We start from the raw sequence: 20,813 nt of genomic DNA, 5'->3' as shown, positions 1-20,813 counted from the left end.
CAAAATTTGACAAAATGAGTTTGTTTTGTTGGTAGATAAGTGAATAAAAAAAACGATAACGCAGCATGTCTCATACACTGTGTAATTTTATCATATCCAGATATAAATATATAAATGTATATTATATATGAACCGTATAATTATAGGTACATTATTATACCTTGCAAATATATCTGCAAACAATAGCCGCCGACAGCGGACCTTCGACCGCAGATAGCACGGTATGACAATACGGTTCGCCGCGCGGTAGACAGAGAGGGGGATTACGGGATTCCGCAGGTAGTGGTCACGCTTTTTCGTTACGAAAAAATTTTTTTTAGTCACTACACCAGGCCTGCGATAAAAGCTATTCAATAGCTTAAAAGAAAAATAAACAATAATAATAAAAGGGCGTTGGCCGCAGAATAATAACAATAATAATAATAAGAAAATAATATGTGATAATATACAACGGCAAAGCCGACCAATAATTAAATAATATAATAGGAAACAAAGAGAATAAATATACATAGATAGTATAATAATATTATAATAATACAACAATCAAAACATAAATGACGGAGTGGAGTCCGGGGACGGGAGAGAAGTGGACAGACAGATAAGAAGCTCTTCGTTTCCACGCGACGTGCTCATTAGCATATCGATCTCATATTTTCAGCGCCAAAAAACATATTGCAAGAATAATTTGACCATCATGAGTTTTAAAAACACATTTATCAGCTTCACTAGATTGTAAACCAAATTTATTCAAAAAATCTTTGAATCTTTTGTTCCAACATCTTGGAGCTTATTTTAGTCTATATAAACTTTGTTGAAGTATATATACTTTATTTGAACCGTCCTGGTAACCCGTTGGGTGTAACGTATATATTTCTTCCTGTAAATCTCCATACAGATGTGCTGTCTAAATGTCAAACTGTCGTAATTTTAATTTTTTCACTGCTGCTACTGCGAAAATAGCTCTTATCAGGGGCGGACTGGCCTGGCGGGACACCGGGACAAATCCCGGTGGCCTGGTACAATAATAGATTAAATGGCCTGATAATATTTTAGAAATTAAAAATATAGTATACGAATAAACATAATGCATATGGTAGGTATTACCATATAACTCAGTATAAGCTCGTGTGATTTTAAGTATTATATTAATCGATAACAATTTATACGATGTACCGTCTGTAGTCTGAACCCATGTACGAAATATATATACAGATATAAATATATAATATAAGCGATAAGCCGAACAGCTTGTTTAGTGATTTATTTATAAATTATAAACTATTATATTATCATATATTTATATTGCCACCGTCGCGCGTCATGTCTGCGCGTCGCCGCCACACGGCACACAGAGCGCTAACCCACACAGCAAAATTATATTTTTTAAATATTATTTAGGAAATATATTATGTTTTCAAAATGTTATTAAATGATCATAATATTTTTTAAAAATGTTTTGGAAATATTTTTTGTCACCTAATTAGCATCATCAAAATATAACTGGGATATTTTCAAAATATCGTATTTATAGGGGAGACTGGCTTAATATGACATATTAGGGTAATATGACACATTGATGTTTTGATTAGAATTATTGACATTTAGGAACCAAAGACTCTTTAAATACTTGACATATAACCTCCTACTTATGATTGTATACAGTGACCACATGTTTTGATCTTATCAGAGAATTTGTTTACAAAAATGTGTTTTGTGTCTTATCAACTTTTTTTTTTATCATTTTTAAAAATTAATATAAAAATACAAATTTTTATGTTCCTTCATTTTTTTTTGCTAGAAGTTGAACATAAAAAGGTAAGCTATACTACTATTATTTTATAATTACGCTTATTATAATACTTTTACCATAAAAACTTTGAAAAAAACTTGTATGGTATCAGGCAAAATGACATAGCTGTGTGTCATTTTACCTATAGTATAATATATTATGACTATAGGTACATTTTTACCTATTATTTATATTTTAATTTTATTATAGCTCTTATAGATTATTATGGTTATAGGTATTATCATATTAATTAATTGTTTTTTAATTTATTCACTGTAGTTGAGAATGGTATCCCACTATGCAAGAAAAACTAAACGACAAACATGGTCGGAAGAAAGTATGAAGAAAGCTATATTGGCTGTACAAAATAAAGAAATGGGGTGGCTTAAAGCTTCCAAATATTTCAATATACCTCAAGCTACACTTCGTCGTCATTTTCATAATACAAATAAAATAGCAAAAGGAATAGTGAAACATCTTGGTCGACCAAGTTGTTTGCCATCTATGGTAGAAAAAAAATTGATTGACCATATTTTAAACTTGGAGTCTAGATTTTTTGGAATGACTGTCCAAGAAGTAAAGAAAATGGCTTATGATTTTGCCGAAGAAGCTCATATTCCACATAACTTTAATAAAGAAAAGAGAGAAGCAGGGTGGGACTGGTTAGCTAGGTTTCGTAAAAGAAATCCACAGCTATCATTACGTTCTCCGGAACCAACATCAGCTGCCAGAGCACAAGCTTTTAACAAGCCACAGGTACACAAATTTTTTAATCTTTTTTTTGACACTATGCGCAATGAAAACATATCAGTTGAAAAAATATATAATATGGATGAATCTGCATTGACAACGGTACAAAAGCCATCAAAGATATTTGCTCAAAAGGGCAAAAAACAAGTAGGTGTATTAACAAGTGCCGAACGTGGGCAGCATGTTACAGTGGTTTGTTGTATAGGTTCATCTGGGCAATGTGTACCCCCTGCTCTCATTTTTCCCAGAAAAACATTTAATGCTAATTTGTACGATGGAGCCCCTCCAGGTACTTTGAAAATGTATCAGGACACAGGTTATATGACTGGGGAATTATTTATTGAATGGATGAACCACTTTATAAGGAATGTTAAACCTAGTCTTGAAGAAAAAGTGTTATTACTTCTAGATGGCCATTCAAGTCACAAAACAGTAGATGCACTTGAACTTGCTAAAAAGTCAGGTGTTGTTTTACTTTGTCTACCTCCTCATTGCACGCACCGACTTCAACCTTTGGATGTTGGTATTTTTGGTCCTCTTGATGTATATTTTAACCAAGAAATAGAAATTTGGTTAAAGGCTAATGCAGGCCGAACAGTTGGACTCTATCAAATATCTAACATTTTTGGTCGTGCTTTTGTAAAAACAGTTACAATGAAGAATATTTTGTCATCATTTCAAGCCTGCGGTTTAAATCCATATAACCCAGATATCTTTCCAGATCATTTATTTGCTCCAAGTTTGACAACAAATAATTTGAATTTTGAAGAACCTACTAATAATACAAATATACTTTCTGAGGAACAAAATGAAGTCATTTTTCCAAGTACTGAAGATACTGAAGATAATGTGAATAATGTGACTGTTGTAGACATAGATACAAATTTTCAGACTTCTCCATTACTTTTGCCAATGCCTGCTTGTTCAAACACAGAAACAAACCTAAATACTGAAAATATTTCTAAAATAATACAAAAAATTTCACCTTTGCCTAGCTGTTCCTTTGCTGGCCCTAGAAAATCAAATAAAAATAGATCTACAGGAACTCAAGTGCTTACAAAAAGTCCACTCATAAAACAATTAAAAGAAAAACAAAATGAGAAAAAAGATAAAGAATTAAAAAAGTCTATGAAAATCAAATCTAAAAACACTCAGGCAGTTATGAAGAATCCACATATTAAGAATATAAAAAAGAAACAAGAAAAAGTAATTAGAAAATCAAAAAGACCAGTAAATCGCAAATTATTTTTAGATGTTCCAACTGAAAACGATGCTCAAAGTGAAGCTGATGATGTTGATAATGATGAAGATGAAGTTGCTTGTCTTTATTGTAATGATTTATACAAACATTCTAAATCTAATGAGACATGGATACGTTGTAATTTCTGTAAAAAATGGGCGCACACAGCCTGTGCAGGTATTGATTTTGGAGTAAAATATTTTGAATGTGAGTTATGTCAAGAAGACTGAATTTTAAAAAAAGACTGAATTTTAAAAATTAACTAAGACTGAAATTCTAAAGTTAGTCTAAGGAAGACTTATGTTTTATTACCAAACAGCATTTTATTTGTTGTTATTATGTTTTTATAGAATTAATCTAAGGAAGACTCATGTTTTATTTTTTATTACTAAACAGCATTTTATTTGTTTTTATTATGTTTTTATTATGTTTTTATAGAATTTTATGTATAACTAAAGTCTTGTTATTTATAATAATAATAAAAAAATTAAACTATTAAATAAACTATTGCATTCCAAAAAATTATAATTTATTTCTATTGCCAAGTATACAATGGTTGCTTATACAAATGGTGTATGCCATTTTATCCGACACTCCGGGTAAAATGACATAGTAGATACATTTTAAAAAAAATGAATTAAAATAATTTGTTTGTATTGAATGTACAATTAGACTTCAGAAATATGTGTATAATATAAATACAAATATGTTGCTCAAGTTTCATGTGTTAACTAACATTATTTCCTTCAGTATTTTTTAATTAAAAAATGGTATGTCATATTAAGCCAGTCTCCCCTATTATTAAAATATGTGTACAATTATTTTGAAAATATTTTCATTTAAGTATTTTAAAAATATAAAATTGTGATTTTCAATTTTTTTTTAATTTAATAATAAATTAAATATTTCAGTTGTAGATAGTATATAGTATAACTATACTATTATATAATATGAATAAGAAAACAGAAATGTATATTTTTTTATTGTATAGCTGCTTAGAATACACAATAATATAGGTATATAATATATATTACGCATATTAGAGCAAATTGAAGGGGCTTGGGGGGAGATAAGCAACTATCCCTCAAAATATGGTTTGTATATATATATCTCCTTCCACTTTTATATATCTCTACAGAGAGCATACACACAGTACATACATGCAAATTAAAATAGTCCCCCCCCCAAATTGCACCTATGATGTTACACCAGTTTACATTTATGATTATGTACTGCTTTAATACAAGAAACCTATAAAACTTCCAATCGAGTTATGTATAGCTATGTAAATGAGAAATCCAACAATATATTATATATAATATTATAATAATTGTAACTGGCTTAACAAGAAACTATTCCAGTGTCAAAATAAATGCAAAAAAATATAAATTTAAAAATTAAATAACCAAACTTAGTATTATTGATTTATTAATAAAAAAAAACATAACATAATTTTTACAAATAGTGACCACTAATCATAAATTGTTTAAAAAAGAAAAATAATAACAATAAAAAATACTGATTTGATTACTCGTTATTAGTATTAACACTCCTTGAACTATTTAGTTGTTGTTTTTTTTGTTCGCGAAATTTAGCATTTTCTAAAAATGTTTTTAAAGGTCCAACAATTTCCATATCTGTACAACTTTTATGTTTTGGAATGTTCCTTATAGTATCTGAAAAATATTAAAAATGTATTCAAAAATATTAATTAGGTATAATATAATATTAGTATTTCAAGGCGATATAAATTGAATGAAGTTAGAAATTAATAATTACCAAATATTAATAAACATGAACGAAGTACAGAAAATATCAGTTTTTTTTTCTGGCCGAAATAAGAATATTTTGAGAGTAAATTATTGTGAAAAAGTTTTGCCATAATGTGTCTTGTCATATCAGATATTTTAGGCTGTTCTAATTTAGAAAGAGAATTAATCTGAAAATTAAAAAAAATAATAATAATAATAAGATTTTTTTGAAACAACAAAATTTGTAAAAAAATATTAATCAAATATTTCTTCAATAATAAATGATACACACTATATGTTGGTAAAAATATAAGAATAATTCTAGCCAATAAAGTTTATATTTAATAAAATGTATGTACAATTTAGATTATTAAAGAACACATACTATTAGTGTATATAATACAAATTATAACCTACTCTGATTAAAATATTGAATGTCAGTAGATTATATTAGACTCAATATCATAATGTTTAGTAATAATAACTACCTACTTAAAGTATAATGTAATATTATAGTTTAAGGAAGCTATACTTGTCCCTAAGTAAAAGCAGATCAAGACCAGGATAAATTTGCTTCAATTTTGAATATCTTTTATAGGTGATATTATTGCAATAACGGTTTTTTTTTTTAAGTAGGGGGTTATTCTCATTAAATTAAAGATTCCACTGCAGTGACGACAATTATTACTTTATGATAATAGGTAGAAATTATAGGATTAATTACACATATATCAGTTATTATAATTCATTTAAGTTACTAGTAACCTAATCTACCCACCATTTTGAGCCTAAAAGTATTTTCCAATAATTTGTTTTCAAAAATATTCAAATCTTCTAATGTTTTCATTGGAAAGTCATATAAATGTTCACTTGTCACAGAACAGTTGTTTTCCTCATTAATTTTATTAATATAATTATTATTTATTATGGCATTTTCTATTCTGTCAATTTTAACCCCGTAGTCTCTTAATTCATATTTTAAATTTGTAACTGCTCGAAGAAGTACAGTTAATTTTTCAAAAAAAAAAAATTCAACAAGTTAATAATAATAGATAATAATTAACTATAAAGTATTAAAATTATTTACCATCTGTAGATTTTTCTAAATGTTTTTTATTAGAAGCATTAGCAGAACCTATATTAATTAAAAGATATACATTATTATAATATTTTAAAAGACATTTTTTGTTTACTATATAAATACTAAATATTATAAATTATTTAATGAAAAAAATTACCTGGTGAACTTCCTAATGAGTTAAAATCCATACGTCTTTTGCTTTTATTTATCAAATATGAGTAATCATCAATAACGTTCCAATTACCAGCAGATGGAGAATTCATTATTGAGTTAGAATCAATAAGTTTAGAAGTGCCTATAATACAAATATAAAAGTTATATTGAAATATAAAAATAGTAATCATTATTAAGTTAATTTTCAAATTTACCAGGCATCAAATTTACTGCAGAGTCAAAGTCTAAACGCCTTTTACTGGTATTTGTTGAATATGTGTTACCGTCATTAACTTTCCAACTACCAGCAGATGGAGAATTCATTATTGAGTTAGAACCAATGACTTTAGAAGTACCTATAATTTAAATATAAAAAGTGATGTAGAAGTACACAAAATAGTAATTATTTTTCAATTACCAGGTGATGAATTTATTATAGAGTTGAAGTCTAAACACCTTTTACTGTTATTTATTGAATATCTATTTTCCTGAACTTTTCTATTCTTTGACGGTGAACTTAAACTAGCTACTTCTGAGTTTATATCAATAGACTGTTTTGGAATATATGTAGTATCTTTATCATCATCTTCTACTTCATTACTACTTTCTAAAATTAAAATGTAATTAATTATTATTAAATTGTATTACAAATTGTAATGAAGACTTTAAAAGTTACCTTTTACAGTATTATTTATAAAAACAGGAGGGTTTGGAAGTATTGAAGTATCGAATTTAGTTTTCTGGCTTAAATGTTTGCTTTTTTTTTGAAACTTAATTGTTTTTTCAGTACTTGATAAAGTTTTTCGATGCCTTGTTTTTCTGGTTTCGATGTCATCATTGGCGGAAGACAGTTCAGATGTTACTTCTGCACGTCTAGCCTTAATTCGAGCTTCATGTAAAGTACCTAATACATTTTTTTTTTATAAATTAGTGTTTTTTATTGCATTAATTATATTTAATTTTAAAATTAATAATATAGGTACCGATGTCAGTGGATAATAATATTGCTTTAAAATAGTCATATTCAAAATTATTCGGGTTGTAACGATGTTCAACAGCTTTCTTATAATTTTTTAAGTTTTTATTCGGCCAAGCACATGCATTATTTTTGAACCAAAAGCTTGGTACGCATTCTACCGTATTTTCATCATCAAAGCTCACAACAGACCACATATTATACTATAAAATAATCTGAAAAAAATGTTGTTGTTGTTATTGAAATTATCAATCAGATATAAAAAATTGAAACACACTTATATTTTATTAGTAAAATAATATTATATTTATAATTACCTAATACTAATGAATTGCATCTTAAATAAATTTATAACTAATATTTATATTTGAAAAGTGCGTAAGTAGCTTTGCATTTTAAAATTATTTCATTAAAAACCAGTTGAATTTTTATTTACATTTATATACATATATTTATTTTTGAATTACAAATCAACAATTATGTGAATGTATTAAAGGTACAGCTATTTTTATGCCATCCTTCAATTCTACTAGCATTAATTTTTTTTAATTTCTTCAAGAAAAATAACTGTAATTTGGCTTGACAGACAATTCACTTTATATATATTAAATATAGATGAATCAATAGGTTGTTCATAGTAAGGATTTTTAGATAAAAACTCATGTCCAACCAGGGCTATTTTATTTGTGTTATTAACTTCAACTATATTTTTTAGTTGAAAAATTTTATTATTTTTACTCAACAAAAAACTGTCAGCAATATTGTTTGTTTTTATAGTAAAATCTTTCAAGTATAAAGTTTTATATTGAGATCCTGTTAAATTTTTTAAAATCGGTCCTTCTGCATGTTCGTTTTTACATAAAGGAAAATTAGTTTCAGTTTTCTTATCTATGACAGAATTAATCTTTTCATGATAGCGTTTAATAATCTGCTGAAGTGGTAACTCATGTTTTCTTAGCATTTTCTTTAAAGTCTTCATGTAATTCTCGAAAGGAAATGCACTTATATTGTCAAGAGGGCCATAATAATTATAATCATCAGTTATGTGAATAAGAGCATGGACATTGTGTGACACAAAGTGCTTACCATATATAAGTTCAAAATTTTGTACAAAATATTTTAGTAGTTTCTGTGCATAATCTACATACATACCCATGTCATTACTTAGTAATATTGTCATGGCAATATTTAACACCATAAAATGTTTATAACAGTCATTGCTTAAATAGTTTTTAAATATTATTTGACCTGTATAAACTAATATCTGTCGAAATTCAGTGGCTTTAAATCTAGATAGTTCGTTTAAACCTCTGGGTTTTCGAGAAAACTCACAAGGTATATATTGTGCTAATGAAGAGAGTGATATTGAAAGTTGTTTAGTAACCAAACTTGGCAATCGTACATTTAAAGGTCCTTTATCAATCCACAAATGAATCAATTTTTTCATCACACCTAAGCATGTTAAATGCATATAGTCTAATGAAAAATTGGCTACTATGTCAATATTTAGTAAAATAGATAAATTTGAAATGGCACTGCCTACATGATGTTCATCTTCTCTACAACGAGTACATGAGTCGAAACCTGTATGACCTTTTATTTTTAAAATAAACGATTTAGCAGGTGCATCTAAACAAAAACCATCAATTTCAACTTTTATAGTAGTCCCATCAATATTAACACCATTTAACAACACATTTTTAGCTTCTAGTATAAACTGTTCAAGATAATCATTAGAATTTTTAGGCTTTTCGTGACCCCAATATATACCAATAGGAAATACTGCATTATCTAATGGACGAATGTATCCAAGAATAGGCCATAATTGACTTGAACTACTTTTTGAAATAGGTAGACCATCAATGCCAATGACTATTTTAACTACATCTGTGTTATTGATTGGATTTAAAGTAAAATGTCTTCTAATAGCTGGAATTAACCCAAAATGATGGTAAACACCAGGATCGATTATGGTGAGGCATGTGGTTTCATTAATATTTCTAGTCTTCAACACACTTCTAGAATCTTTAGGAAGCTCAGTTAATCCTGGAAATTTTCTTAAAATTAGCAATAATGCATTAAGAGCATTGTTTGGAATATTAAATTCAACAGCCCAACAAGCTAATTTCTTTTTAATTTCATCACATAAATCCGATGGATGATTTGAAACATTAGACCAGGGGCGTAGCGTGCATGTAAGCACTGTAAGCACTGCTTACACTTTAAATCAAAGGAATAATAAAATAGATCACAACTAATATTAAGAATATAATGTAATATTATATTATTATATTATAGGTAGCTACATAATAAATGATTAAATTTTTATTTTTATTTATAAAATATTTAAAGTTATTGGTAGTAAATAGTGGTTATTGTTATTGTTTTGTTTGTGTCGTGTACTGTGTACTATATTTAGGGAAAATTATCGATTGACGGTCTATTTTTAATCCATTATGTTAACTACATATCATAATACTATTTGTAGTGTAACACATTCTGAAATTGCTTACGCGGAACTGTTGTTTACGAATAGCCTATAACGTCATAGAGTCATAGAAGGGGTCACGTATTTAAATACTAATTAATAATACTAATTTAACTAGCGTTTGTAAGCACATTTGATATTGCTTACGCGAGAAACAAGTAGCGACCAGCTCGTAATCCGACGCGTTGTAGACTGTAGCCGTTTTTTCTTGTTTACACAGTACACTGATTACATTCTTTTAATACCCACGCCACGCCACTGCATTAGACAAATTACTTGCAAGAAAAGTAGGAATATCTTTTGCCATTGTACATTGGTCTATTTGATCTACAACCTATTAATTTAATCAATAATACAAAATTATGTATATATTGAAAAATAAATTATTTACAAATAACCTGGTTTTAAAATAAACTGGGGAATAAAAAAGCTAAAAATGTAAATACATTCATAATCACTCATAAGATTGTCAATAGGTACATACAGAAGCATACTTGGGAAATAAGTTCATATTATACCTAAAATTCTTTGTTTTCTAATTATGAATTTAATTAAGTATGCATAAAATTTAATTTAAAAAATAGCATGAGCTGTAAATTATAAAAATAATATTTACCTAACTATATACTAAATATGTTCTACATAATATATAAAAATAAATTTATTTTAAAAACAGGTTAAATATTTAGATTATAAATATGTATTTTTAAGATACTTTTTGAACTAACCATATAGTTTAAAGACTCATGATTATTCCTAGAGTCATAAGAACTAATATCAGGAATAATATCTAAAGGTAACTGATTTGAGTGAATTTTGAATTCTTCATTAACTTTAGTGGGCAAGTTATCAAAATTATCAAAATTGTAAGAATCAAGTTCTTCCATTATTTTCCTTTGTTTAGTTCTAGTGCTCGTCATTATGGAAAATAAAATAGATATTAAATAATTCCTAACAATAATTGACTATTTTTTTTATTTTTTGTTACACCTGTAAGCCAAAAAACAAACTTTATTATCAGAGCCGTGTCAAGCTATTCAGCGCCCCGGGGCAAAATTTTTTCGCGCCCCTTCCCTACAATTTAACTATTAATCGTTTTCTTATTATATAAATCTCCATATTATCAAATACCACGAAAACTAACTAAAATATAATATACAATATTTAATATATATTTTTAGTTTATTTTAACCAAAAATATTGATAACAAATTAATCATTAATAATTAATATATAAAAATACAAAACAATATTTTACAATTTTTTTCTTGCTTTATCTTTGGCAAATCTCTTGACTAAAGTACTCCAATCAATATTCTTTACAACTTTTGACTCCATGCACAATAATGATAAAGATGATGTTTTTTCATTAGCTAATGATGAACGGAGATATGTTTTTACTCTTTTCAAAACAGAAAATGAGCGTTCACCACTAGCATTTGAACAAGGCATGCATGTAAATATTTTAAGGGCAATTTCTATCGATGGAAATGTAGAACTTATATTATATTTTATTAATGCTTTCAATAAAGCGTGAAAAGAATTTTTTTGACTTTCTGGCATACACAAAACCATTTGTTTAAACTGTAATAATTCTTCAACAAATTCAATATCTAAGTCATCTTCGTATATATTTACTAACTTTTCAGCTCTTAATTTAAACTCAGTTTGGTCTATGTCTTCTAAATGTAAAAAAAATCCAAATTTTTCATTTAATTCATTGTACGCTTCTTTTCGTTTATTTAAATTACTGATTAAAGCATCAATGATAGGAAAAAATGTTTTAATTTTCATGTTTTCTTTTTCTGAAAACATAATATCTTCCGAACCTCCTTCATAATAATAAAAATACAGCCCTTTTTTTTTGTCTTTTAAAATCATTGGGAAACAAATCTATTTCACAAATACTTATAGCTTCATTTAATATAGTTTCAAAATTATTTCTTAATTCACAAATATATAATTCAAGTGATGTGTATAATTTTACCACCGATAATAAATCCATATCAACACGTTGTAAACTTTTGCTGGTCATGTTGAATCTTTCTAATATATGTGTCCACAAGACTAACATGAATGTAAATTCTAGGTTTTTCATTTTTTTGAATAGAGCTAATGCTTCATGTCTTGTAGCAGGCCTCTGACTTACATCTTCTGATATATTTTGTAATGCAACAACAATCTTTTTATAACCATTTTTTATTGACTTGCAAACAAAATATCTTGATGACCATCTTGTAGGACATAAATTTTTAAGCAATGTTGAATTAGGAATAGAATTAAGTTCATTTTCTAAGATCTTCCAACGTGATGTAGAACCAGAAAAAAAAGTATACAAACCTTGAGTGATCATAAAAAACCGATTACCTACACTAGTCTCTTCAGCTGCAAATGTACCAACTAAATTCAACGAGTGCGCCGAACAAGGCACAAATTCAGCAGTAGAAGAGCTTTTTTTTATACGGGATTGTAATCCATTATAAATTCCAGACATATTTTGAGCATTGTCATAACTTTGTCCTCTACAGTTTTTCATGTAAATCCCAAGATCAGAAAAAAAGTGAAGTATAGCCAATTCCATATCTTTTGCCTTATGACCAACCGAAGGTAAAAATCCCAAAAAACGTTCAACAGGTGAACCGTCTGGTAGAATATATCTTATTGCAACTGTAAGTTGATCAACTTTTGATATATCAGGTGTAGAGTCTATGATAATTGAAAAATATTTAGAAGTTATAATTTCCTGAACAATATTTTCTAAAACAGTTTTAGTCATGGTTAAAATTAAATCGTCACAAATGGTATTCGACAAATATGACACAGTTCCTTTGCCTTTATTTGCATACTTGTCAATATGAGTAGAAAGAAATGGATCAAATTTAGAGATTAATTCAAGACATCCTAAATAATTTCCATTGTGCCCAGAACCTAGGATTTGATCATCACCTCTAAATGCAAGTCCTCTAGATGATAAGAAAATAATAGTTTCTATTAAACGATGAATTACTTGTTGCCAATATGATTCTTCTTTCTGAATTTCAATTTTAAGCTGTTTGTCTATAGTTTCTAGATTTTCAGATTGTTTGGAAAACCATAATTTCACAGATCTAAGATGAATTTGATTTTTTTCATGATTTTTAACATAGTCTAAACATTTTTTCCAGTTTATAAATCCTTTACCTTGATGACTAAATGCAGTTTCATTTTGTGCAAATAGAAGACAGTAAAAATAGTATAAAGAATTTTCTGAACAAGAGTATAAAACCCAATCTCGAGATTTACATTCACCATTATGTAATTCCCTTGTAAATACTTGCCTAGGAAGATACCGAGAATATTTACCAATTTTACGCAAAGTTGATTTAAACTTGATGCTCTCCAACAAGTTGATATTTTATTGTGTACTAAATAATTTATTGTATTACTATTTAAAATCCATTTGGCTGGATCAGTTTCAAGGTAAACCAAATTTTTAGCCCTGTGTTCTCTATCTGAATATTTCTGATCCTATAAAATTGTGTATTTTAGTATATTAGTATATATAAATATTAAATATATAATATTATCTTTGTCAATTATTTATATATTCAATAATCATTTGACATTATTTAAAAATATTAACCATTTAATATATATTTTAATATATAATACATTAATTACTATATTACAGCAAGCCTGGGCAAGTTAATGATAATTTTTAACTGAGTTAAGTTAAGTTAATGTTTAAGTTAATTAACATCAATTATTAAATACTTACATTGTGTAAGTCAATCTCATCTAGGTCATTAAATTCTGATGCTTGTTCATGTAAATTCACCAACTCTTTATTTTTATTAGGGTCGTTAACTAAAAGAAACAAAAATATTGAATATATATTTATATATATATATTTTTTTTTAATAAATTATTACCAGAACCAGAAATAAGCATTTGATCATCAATATTATTTCCCAAACATCCAGTCTCAACTAAACAATAAATTAAGTAATTATAATAAATATAGGTCCACAATTAAATTAAATAGGTATGATTTTATTAATTAGAATTTATAGATCTATAAATTATTTTTTTGGTACCCACCTGTCTCTAATTTAAAAAAATAATTTTGCAATTTAGGCATTTTTGAAACAAGCAAAGCATTTTTTTGAGCATTTTCTTTTGCTCTCTTTCTATTTTTACTGCCACTAGCTTTCTTTTTTCCGACTTCATTCACTGACTCCATAACGACAATAAGGAATAATTCAACGTGCAAATACTTAACTATAGTAAGTTATCAACAAGCCATTAGCCAATATAAATAAAATATAACTTATAAGCCAAATTACACGAGTCATAAAAAAGCATAATAATATAAAATAAACTGTAAATACTTACTAAATTATTAGCAATTGTAATTTATGTCAATTATAAAAATAAAACGCGTACAACGTATAATAACTTACTGATGTCCAATAGGCAATACTGAATAACTGAGCACTGTGTACAGACGTCAGATAGTAACGGTTAGAACAGACATATTGTTCAATAGTAATATAAAATATTAATAATATTATAGTACCGTATATTATACTAATAACGGTTATCTACTGTAGTAGATAGGATAACTTTGATACTAATAATATAAATTTAATAATATTTAGGCATTTAGCTATATAATCGGTAAATAATATCTAAATACGGAGAAATGGGTTTTTCTTTATCACCGTCGCCGTCACCTAGCCAACCTATTTGTCACAAACAGTACCATATTATATTAAATATAGGTATACATGATTCTAAAATAGACCTTAAAATACTAAAATATATATAATAATAAAATTATAACATATTTGGTTCTCGAGGCCACATGTAGTATATTAAGCGCAAATAAAGGTGCCCCATTATTTTTACAAAACTACGGCGCTCGGGGGCAATTGCCCCCTTTGCCCCCCCCCCTTAACACGGCTCTGTTTATTATGAAATGTGAATTATATTATGATTATTATTATTATTAATATTGAGTGTGTAAGTCTATAAAAATGAAAACTAAAGAAAAAGCTAAGAAAACATGTGATGGGTATCAGAAGTTCTTTACATATAATATAATAAACTATAAAGTACCAAAAGATATTATTTGTGTATATAAAAATATCTGATATCTAATATTAATGATATCGACATCTCGTTAATAATAGTACACATTTTTACAGAATTATTATAAGTATAACTATTAAATATTATTCTGTTAATCGTTTAGAAAATTAAATTAAATTAAATTATTGAAAGGTACATTTTTTTTTAATACCTAAAAGATATGAGGTACCTAATATATCTATATTAACTAGATTTATAACTAGAATACAAGATTGTATTTTATTTTATTTTATTAAAGAGCTTAATCATATATAATAATTGTTTATTTTCGAGACAGCTCCTACAAATTACGCTGTGACTCGCAGTGTGAGGACAGAGCTAGGTTACCAGCTAGCTAATAAAGTGAATGATTCTTACAACAAAAATTATTGCGCTAGGCATACAACAAATATATTGAAAAATAATAATATTGATAAATACCGAACGGCCTTAAATACTTATGTATTTATAAATAGGTATTAAGAAGGCTAACAAATCATAAAAATAGTGAGATAATTGTCCCGATAACAAAAGAACAAGGATGGCAAATGGCAATCACGCGGGTATAACGCCGTGTGTCCAACGTAATAAATCCAGCGAGTGCGGCGAAAAGCAAAACAGCTTATACTTCGTTACATCGGAACAACATGGTGAAAATATAATTCGCAAGCACTCGCTGGATTTACGTTGTACACAGCTTGAATACATACAATAATATAAAAATAATAGTTATTGAACAAAAACAAACCTTTCTGCACAAATGGCCGGGGCGTAGGCGATCACTCCACGGTCCACATTTATCCAGTACCTATGTGTTGGTCTCCGTGTCGGCGTGTCCAACGAATAACGATTAACGATGCAGCAAATAGCATACGCGTGTACCCTGTACGTAACTTAATAATAATAAGTAGTATTACCTACTACCTAGTCTTGAAAAAGACTTTTTAAGTAAACCTAGTCTTGAAAAAGACTTTTTAAATAAACCTAGTCTTGAAAGACTTTTTAAGTATGCAAAGTTCTGAAACTATGAATTAAATAAAACTATATTAAACTATTATGTTTTGTATGTTAAATTTATACTCCTATCTTTTTGATTAGCATATATGTTTATAATATTATCATAAAATGATTCTGTCTCTTTAAGTTGATAGATCAATGACTTTTCAATTGATAGTATAGCGAGGGAACTTAAACGAATTTGTGAAATACTATTTCGAGAATAGGTTTTAATTCTTTTGAGGCAAGAGAAACTTCTTTCATTTGATACACTAGTTGATGGTATGGTCAAAATAAGAATAAATAACTTATAAACTTCAGGTAAAATGTCTTTCAATGTATCTTGTTCAATAATTTTAACCATGTCATAAATATGTAATAAATTTTGATATTTTACATCACTATACAAAACCTCCAATTCAACTTTTAATTTAATTATATCACAAAATATATTAGAATAAGTTAATTTCAAATTATTTAAAGCATTTTCTGGAAATTTACAAGAATATTCTTTAAATTTAGTTACATCAGCTAACTGTAAAAAAAATAATTTATTTGTGTCTTGAAATCTAGTATTTAATTGCATTAGAATATTATCGATTATTTCATAAAATAATATTTTAAAATTTGATTGATTGTTAGATTCATTTCTTGTAGCTTTTGGAGGTTTTGTAAGAGTAATAGCTTGATTAAATAATTTTAAAAATTCAGACTCATTTCTTTTTTTATTTATAAGCTCACATGTTATATTTATTCTTCTTAAGCAAAATTCTATATCAAATGACTTATTTTGAAGAACGTTAAATAAATTGTCAGTATATATAAATATATTACTAAATATGAGTGCTAAAAAAGCAAATTCAAAAGTTTTTTAATTTTTTAAATGACCTATAGCACCACAAATAGATTCAGATGAAGATTTTGGATCATTGCTTATAGAATCAAAAACATTTATAAACCCTGACCACTCATTAACTACTGTATGTAAAATTTTTGAACGTGGAGACCATCTAGTTTGAACGAATTGAGGATTTCGTTTACCTACAATATTATCTACAACATTAGTACGTGAGGTGGAATTGTGAAAATAAGCAGCCATACCAGTTATATTAGCAAAAAATATACGATATTTAGCATTTATACTACAACCATGTTGCAATACTAAATTTAATCTATGAGCTAAACAGTGTGTAAATAAAGCATTAGGAGCAAGTTCTTTAACTCTAGCCTGTAAACCTGTTAAATGACCTGACATTACACATGCTCCATCATAACATTGGCCAACTAATTTATTTTCCACATCAAACTCATGTAAAACAGAATAAACCAAATTAAATAAACCTTGAGCCGTGCGATCTTCACAACATTATGAAAACCCAAAAAACGTTCAACCGTGTACCGTTGCAAAGACGCGGTTGGTTGATATTTCGCAACATTATAACCACCGATCCAACCTTTAATTGAAGATTGTGAGGGGGCAATCCTGGCAATTCCAGCGAGTTTAAAAATTCCGGTGGATAGTTGACTACATCATCTTGATTGGTAGCCGAATCAACTGATTTATATATCCTCAATTCGCCTGTAATTTGTTCTTGAATTTTGAAATTTAATTCATTTACATCTATGTTTTTTGCAGCCAGTATAGCTCGTTCGCTCAACCAATCATGGTTTCTGTAATTTTGAGAAACACATTAAGAGTTCCACAGGGACCATGTATCATGTTTTTGATAACTACCTCATGCAATCCAGGATCTACTTGTACATTAGGGATTTCAGCTGATATCACTGCATCAACTTCATTTGGCCTTATCTTTTCAACCAACCAAATCAAAATGTGTGCATGTGGCAATCCTCGTTTCTGCCACTCCACAGAATACATCCAGCAGCGTGTCTCACCAAACACATTATGTTTTACGATGAAATCCATTAAAGATTTCAACTTTTGTCTAAAGACTTTGGCTGTAATATCATGACGATCAATGGGTGATTGCCCAGAGAATAACTCCTGCTTGATTTCTATCCATTGCGGATTGCATGTAAATGTGATGAACAAATCTGCTGTACCATAATGACGAACATACGACATGGCATCTTGAGCATATTCGTGCATATGCCGAGGGCTTCCGATGTATGTTGCTGGAAGAATAGTCATCCGACCGACATTCTGTGCATTTCCATCAGTATTAATCGCATCTCGAAGGTGAATATACTCTTCAGATCGGAGTTTGGTTTGATTCAACCTGATGAATGTTAATCTCTCCGTTTCAATTTTAACATACATGTCAACAACATATTTGTGATATAATCGCCGACATTTCAATATGTGATTATCTTCATTTTCCCGAATCATTAGGCGGTATGAATAATAGTTCATTGAACTGACTTTTTTGTTGGTTTCAGAACCTGTAAATAGATTTTGTTTTAATAACATTCAAATATAAAATCAAAATACATAATATAATGACCGAGATATTATCGCCATAGCTAAACTAATATTTTAGTTACCTGTAATGGGATTTCTCATTTTTATTGAGAAATCGTAGCCATCTTCACCTTGCCAAAATATAATGGGATATTGCAGTGCATCATATGAGCGGTGTGTTTCCTTTATACGTTGTAATTGATCATTCCGACGATGTAAAACAATATCACGGGATTCCAAGTTTTCTCCAACTACAACGATAGCAACTTCATCAATAGTTGGTGCATTAAAACGTCTTGTATGTTGACCTGCAGGTGTTTTATCAGCTCTGATTACAATTTTGTGATTATCGGATGGCATCAGATCCAGGGCAGTTTTAAACAATATAATCAATTGATTATGTTGATGAAATAAAGTTTGTAATTGTTCTACAATAGACCTTTTTACTAAATTGTTATGTGCACAACGCAGATCAATTTCTTGTGGTGAATTGCCCATAAAATAAATTTGCAGGAATTTGTTGTCGCTATCTGACACTGGTAACAGTGAACCTGCTCTGTGATATATTTGCCCTTGTATCTGTAAATAAAAAAAAAAATAAGATGGTGTGGTATAAATTAATGGATTGTCAGTGATCAAACTTAAATAATATTTGATCTTAAAAAGTATATATTTAGTTTTAACTAATATCTATCAAATATAAAATATAATAAAAGTGTCACTGAAACTGAATCACCATATAATATGATGACTAAGTGATATATTTCGTAATGATTAAGAAATTGAAGATTAGTGACACATCTTAACTTTGGTGACAGAAAATTTTGTTCACTAAAATAATTATGAGTAACTGCTATAATACATACCTTGAAAGTTGGCATAAAATTTTCCCGAACTACATTTGTTGCCCCAAATGAAGTCATTTGAAAGCAATTGTTATATTGTTGGATATGTGTCAAAAAGTGTATAGAATCTGTTCCTATTCCTGAAACCAATGAGTACAATGGTTCTGGTGGTGGATCCAATGGTATCAATTACACTTTACCATTTGCGCAACACAATCCATTGGCTTCGTTTTTGTATTTTAATGCCTTACAGTGTGAGCAAACCGAGTTCATAGAACCAATAACAACACATTGGTAGTTACTGTAGTCCATTGACACATCGTAACTGAAAGCAGCTCGATTCAAACTTGCGCGATTATTAGTTGAATGTCGCGCTCGCGCTTCACGCGTTTGTGATATCCGAATTCTTTCACGTTCATTTCCGTCGTCACGTTCTTGTGCAGTACGATTAGATCGGTAATTAGCTTGGTTTTTAGCATTTCTGGTTCTTCTACCTAAATTGCTTCATCTTATAGGAGGCATTTCAAATATAAATTAAATATTAAAATAAAACAAAATTAGACATATTTATGGTATCCTAGCAACCACTTAGAAGAAATACAAACATCTTTTTACATTTTAAAATCTCGGTTTTCACCTGAAGTGACTTTTGCCCAGGCAACGCCGGGTGGGAAAAAAAAAAATAAATTGTATATTAAAACCTTCCCTGAATCTAGACCTATTGATTAGTGAAAACTGTACTAAAATCCGTTGGGTACTTTTTGAGTTATGCGCTTACCAACACATTTTGCGATTCATTTTTATATTATAGATTAATTTTGTATAGGTTAATTTGGAGACCATCTAACGTTGCTAGTTTGACTAATGAAAACTTTTCAACACCTAGGAGAGCTAAATTAAACTTAAATTTAATCAAAAACCAATTAGTACTCAAAGATAAAAGGATTAAATGTTTTACAGAGTGTAATCGAAGATTACTATTTAAAGTAAAAAACCTTAAGGAAATGATAGTGGTTCTAGAAAAACAAAATATGTTATCTGAACAAGCATCACTAATTCTTAAGGTGACTAGGTTAAATTAAATATTCAATACTACCACTCACCAATTAATTTTAATATGCCTAAATTAATTATTATTTATTTAGTCTTGCCAAATCTTCAGTATTAAGAGAGCTTATGATAAAAAACAAAAAAGGAAAATTTACTGCTGA

At 28.3% G+C, this 20,813-nt stretch overlaps 2 protein-coding genes across 2 annotated transcripts; one reads left to right on the top strand and one right to left on the bottom strand.

The window, feature by feature from the left end:
• Positions 1–1,714: 1,714 nt before the first annotated feature.
• Positions 1,715–4,206, top strand: LOC132927527 (uncharacterized). The gene is made up of 2 exons (XM_060992071.1): positions 1,715–1,815; positions 2,069–4,206. The coding sequence occupies exons 1-2, from the start codon at positions 1,774–1,776 to the stop codon at positions 4,007–4,009; spliced, it is 1,983 nt and encodes a 660-aa protein (XP_060848054.1). The 5' UTR covers positions 1,715–1,773; the 3' UTR covers positions 4,010–4,206.
• A 7,275-nt stretch (positions 4,207–11,481) lies between these two features.
• Positions 11,482–14,449, bottom strand: LOC132925947 (zinc finger MYM-type protein 1-like). The gene is made up of 6 exons (XM_060990301.1): positions 14,308–14,449; positions 14,139–14,195; positions 13,985–14,073; positions 13,653–13,734; positions 12,215–13,473; positions 11,482–12,120 (listed from the first exon to the last, which is right to left on the bottom strand). The coding sequence occupies exons 1-6, from the start codon at positions 14,447–14,449 to the stop codon at positions 11,482–11,484; spliced, it is 2,268 nt and encodes a 755-aa protein (XP_060846284.1).
• Between the last annotated feature and the right edge of the window lie 6,364 nt (positions 14,450–20,813).

Source organism: Rhopalosiphum padi, chromosome 3 (assembly GCF_020882245.1).
Source record: "Rhopalosiphum padi isolate XX-2018 chromosome 3, ASM2088224v1, whole genome shotgun sequence".
In the NCBI taxonomy this organism is placed as follows: Eukaryota; Metazoa; Arthropoda; class Insecta; order Hemiptera; family Aphididae; genus Rhopalosiphum; species Rhopalosiphum padi.
This window is presented reverse-complemented; position numbering and strand designations above follow the sequence as displayed.

What these genes read in the sequence shown, in the direction of transcription:
- LOC132925947 (XM_060990301.1), bottom strand. Translation starts at nt 14,449, where the DNA reads ATGGAGTCAGTGAATGAAGTCGGAAAAAAGAAAGCTAGTGGCAGTAAA. An exon ending in AATGCTTATTTCTGGTTCTG is followed by an intron (nt 14,074 to 14,138) that starts GTAATAATTTAT and finishes TGTTTCTTTTAG; the next exon opens with TTAACGACCCTAATAAAAAT. An exon ending in ATATGGATTTATTATCGGTG is followed by an intron (nt 12,121 to 12,214) that starts GTAAAATTATAC and finishes TTTGTGAAATAG; the next exon opens with ATTTGTTTCCCAATGATTTT.
- LOC132927527 (XM_060992071.1), top strand. Translation starts at nt 1,774, where the DNA reads ATGTTCCTTCATTTTTTTTTGCTAGAAGTTGAACATAAAAAG. An exon ending in TAGAAGTTGAACATAAAAAG is followed by an intron (nt 1,816 to 2,068) that starts GTAAGCTATACT and finishes TATTCACTGTAG; the next exon opens with TTGAGAATGGTATCCCACTA.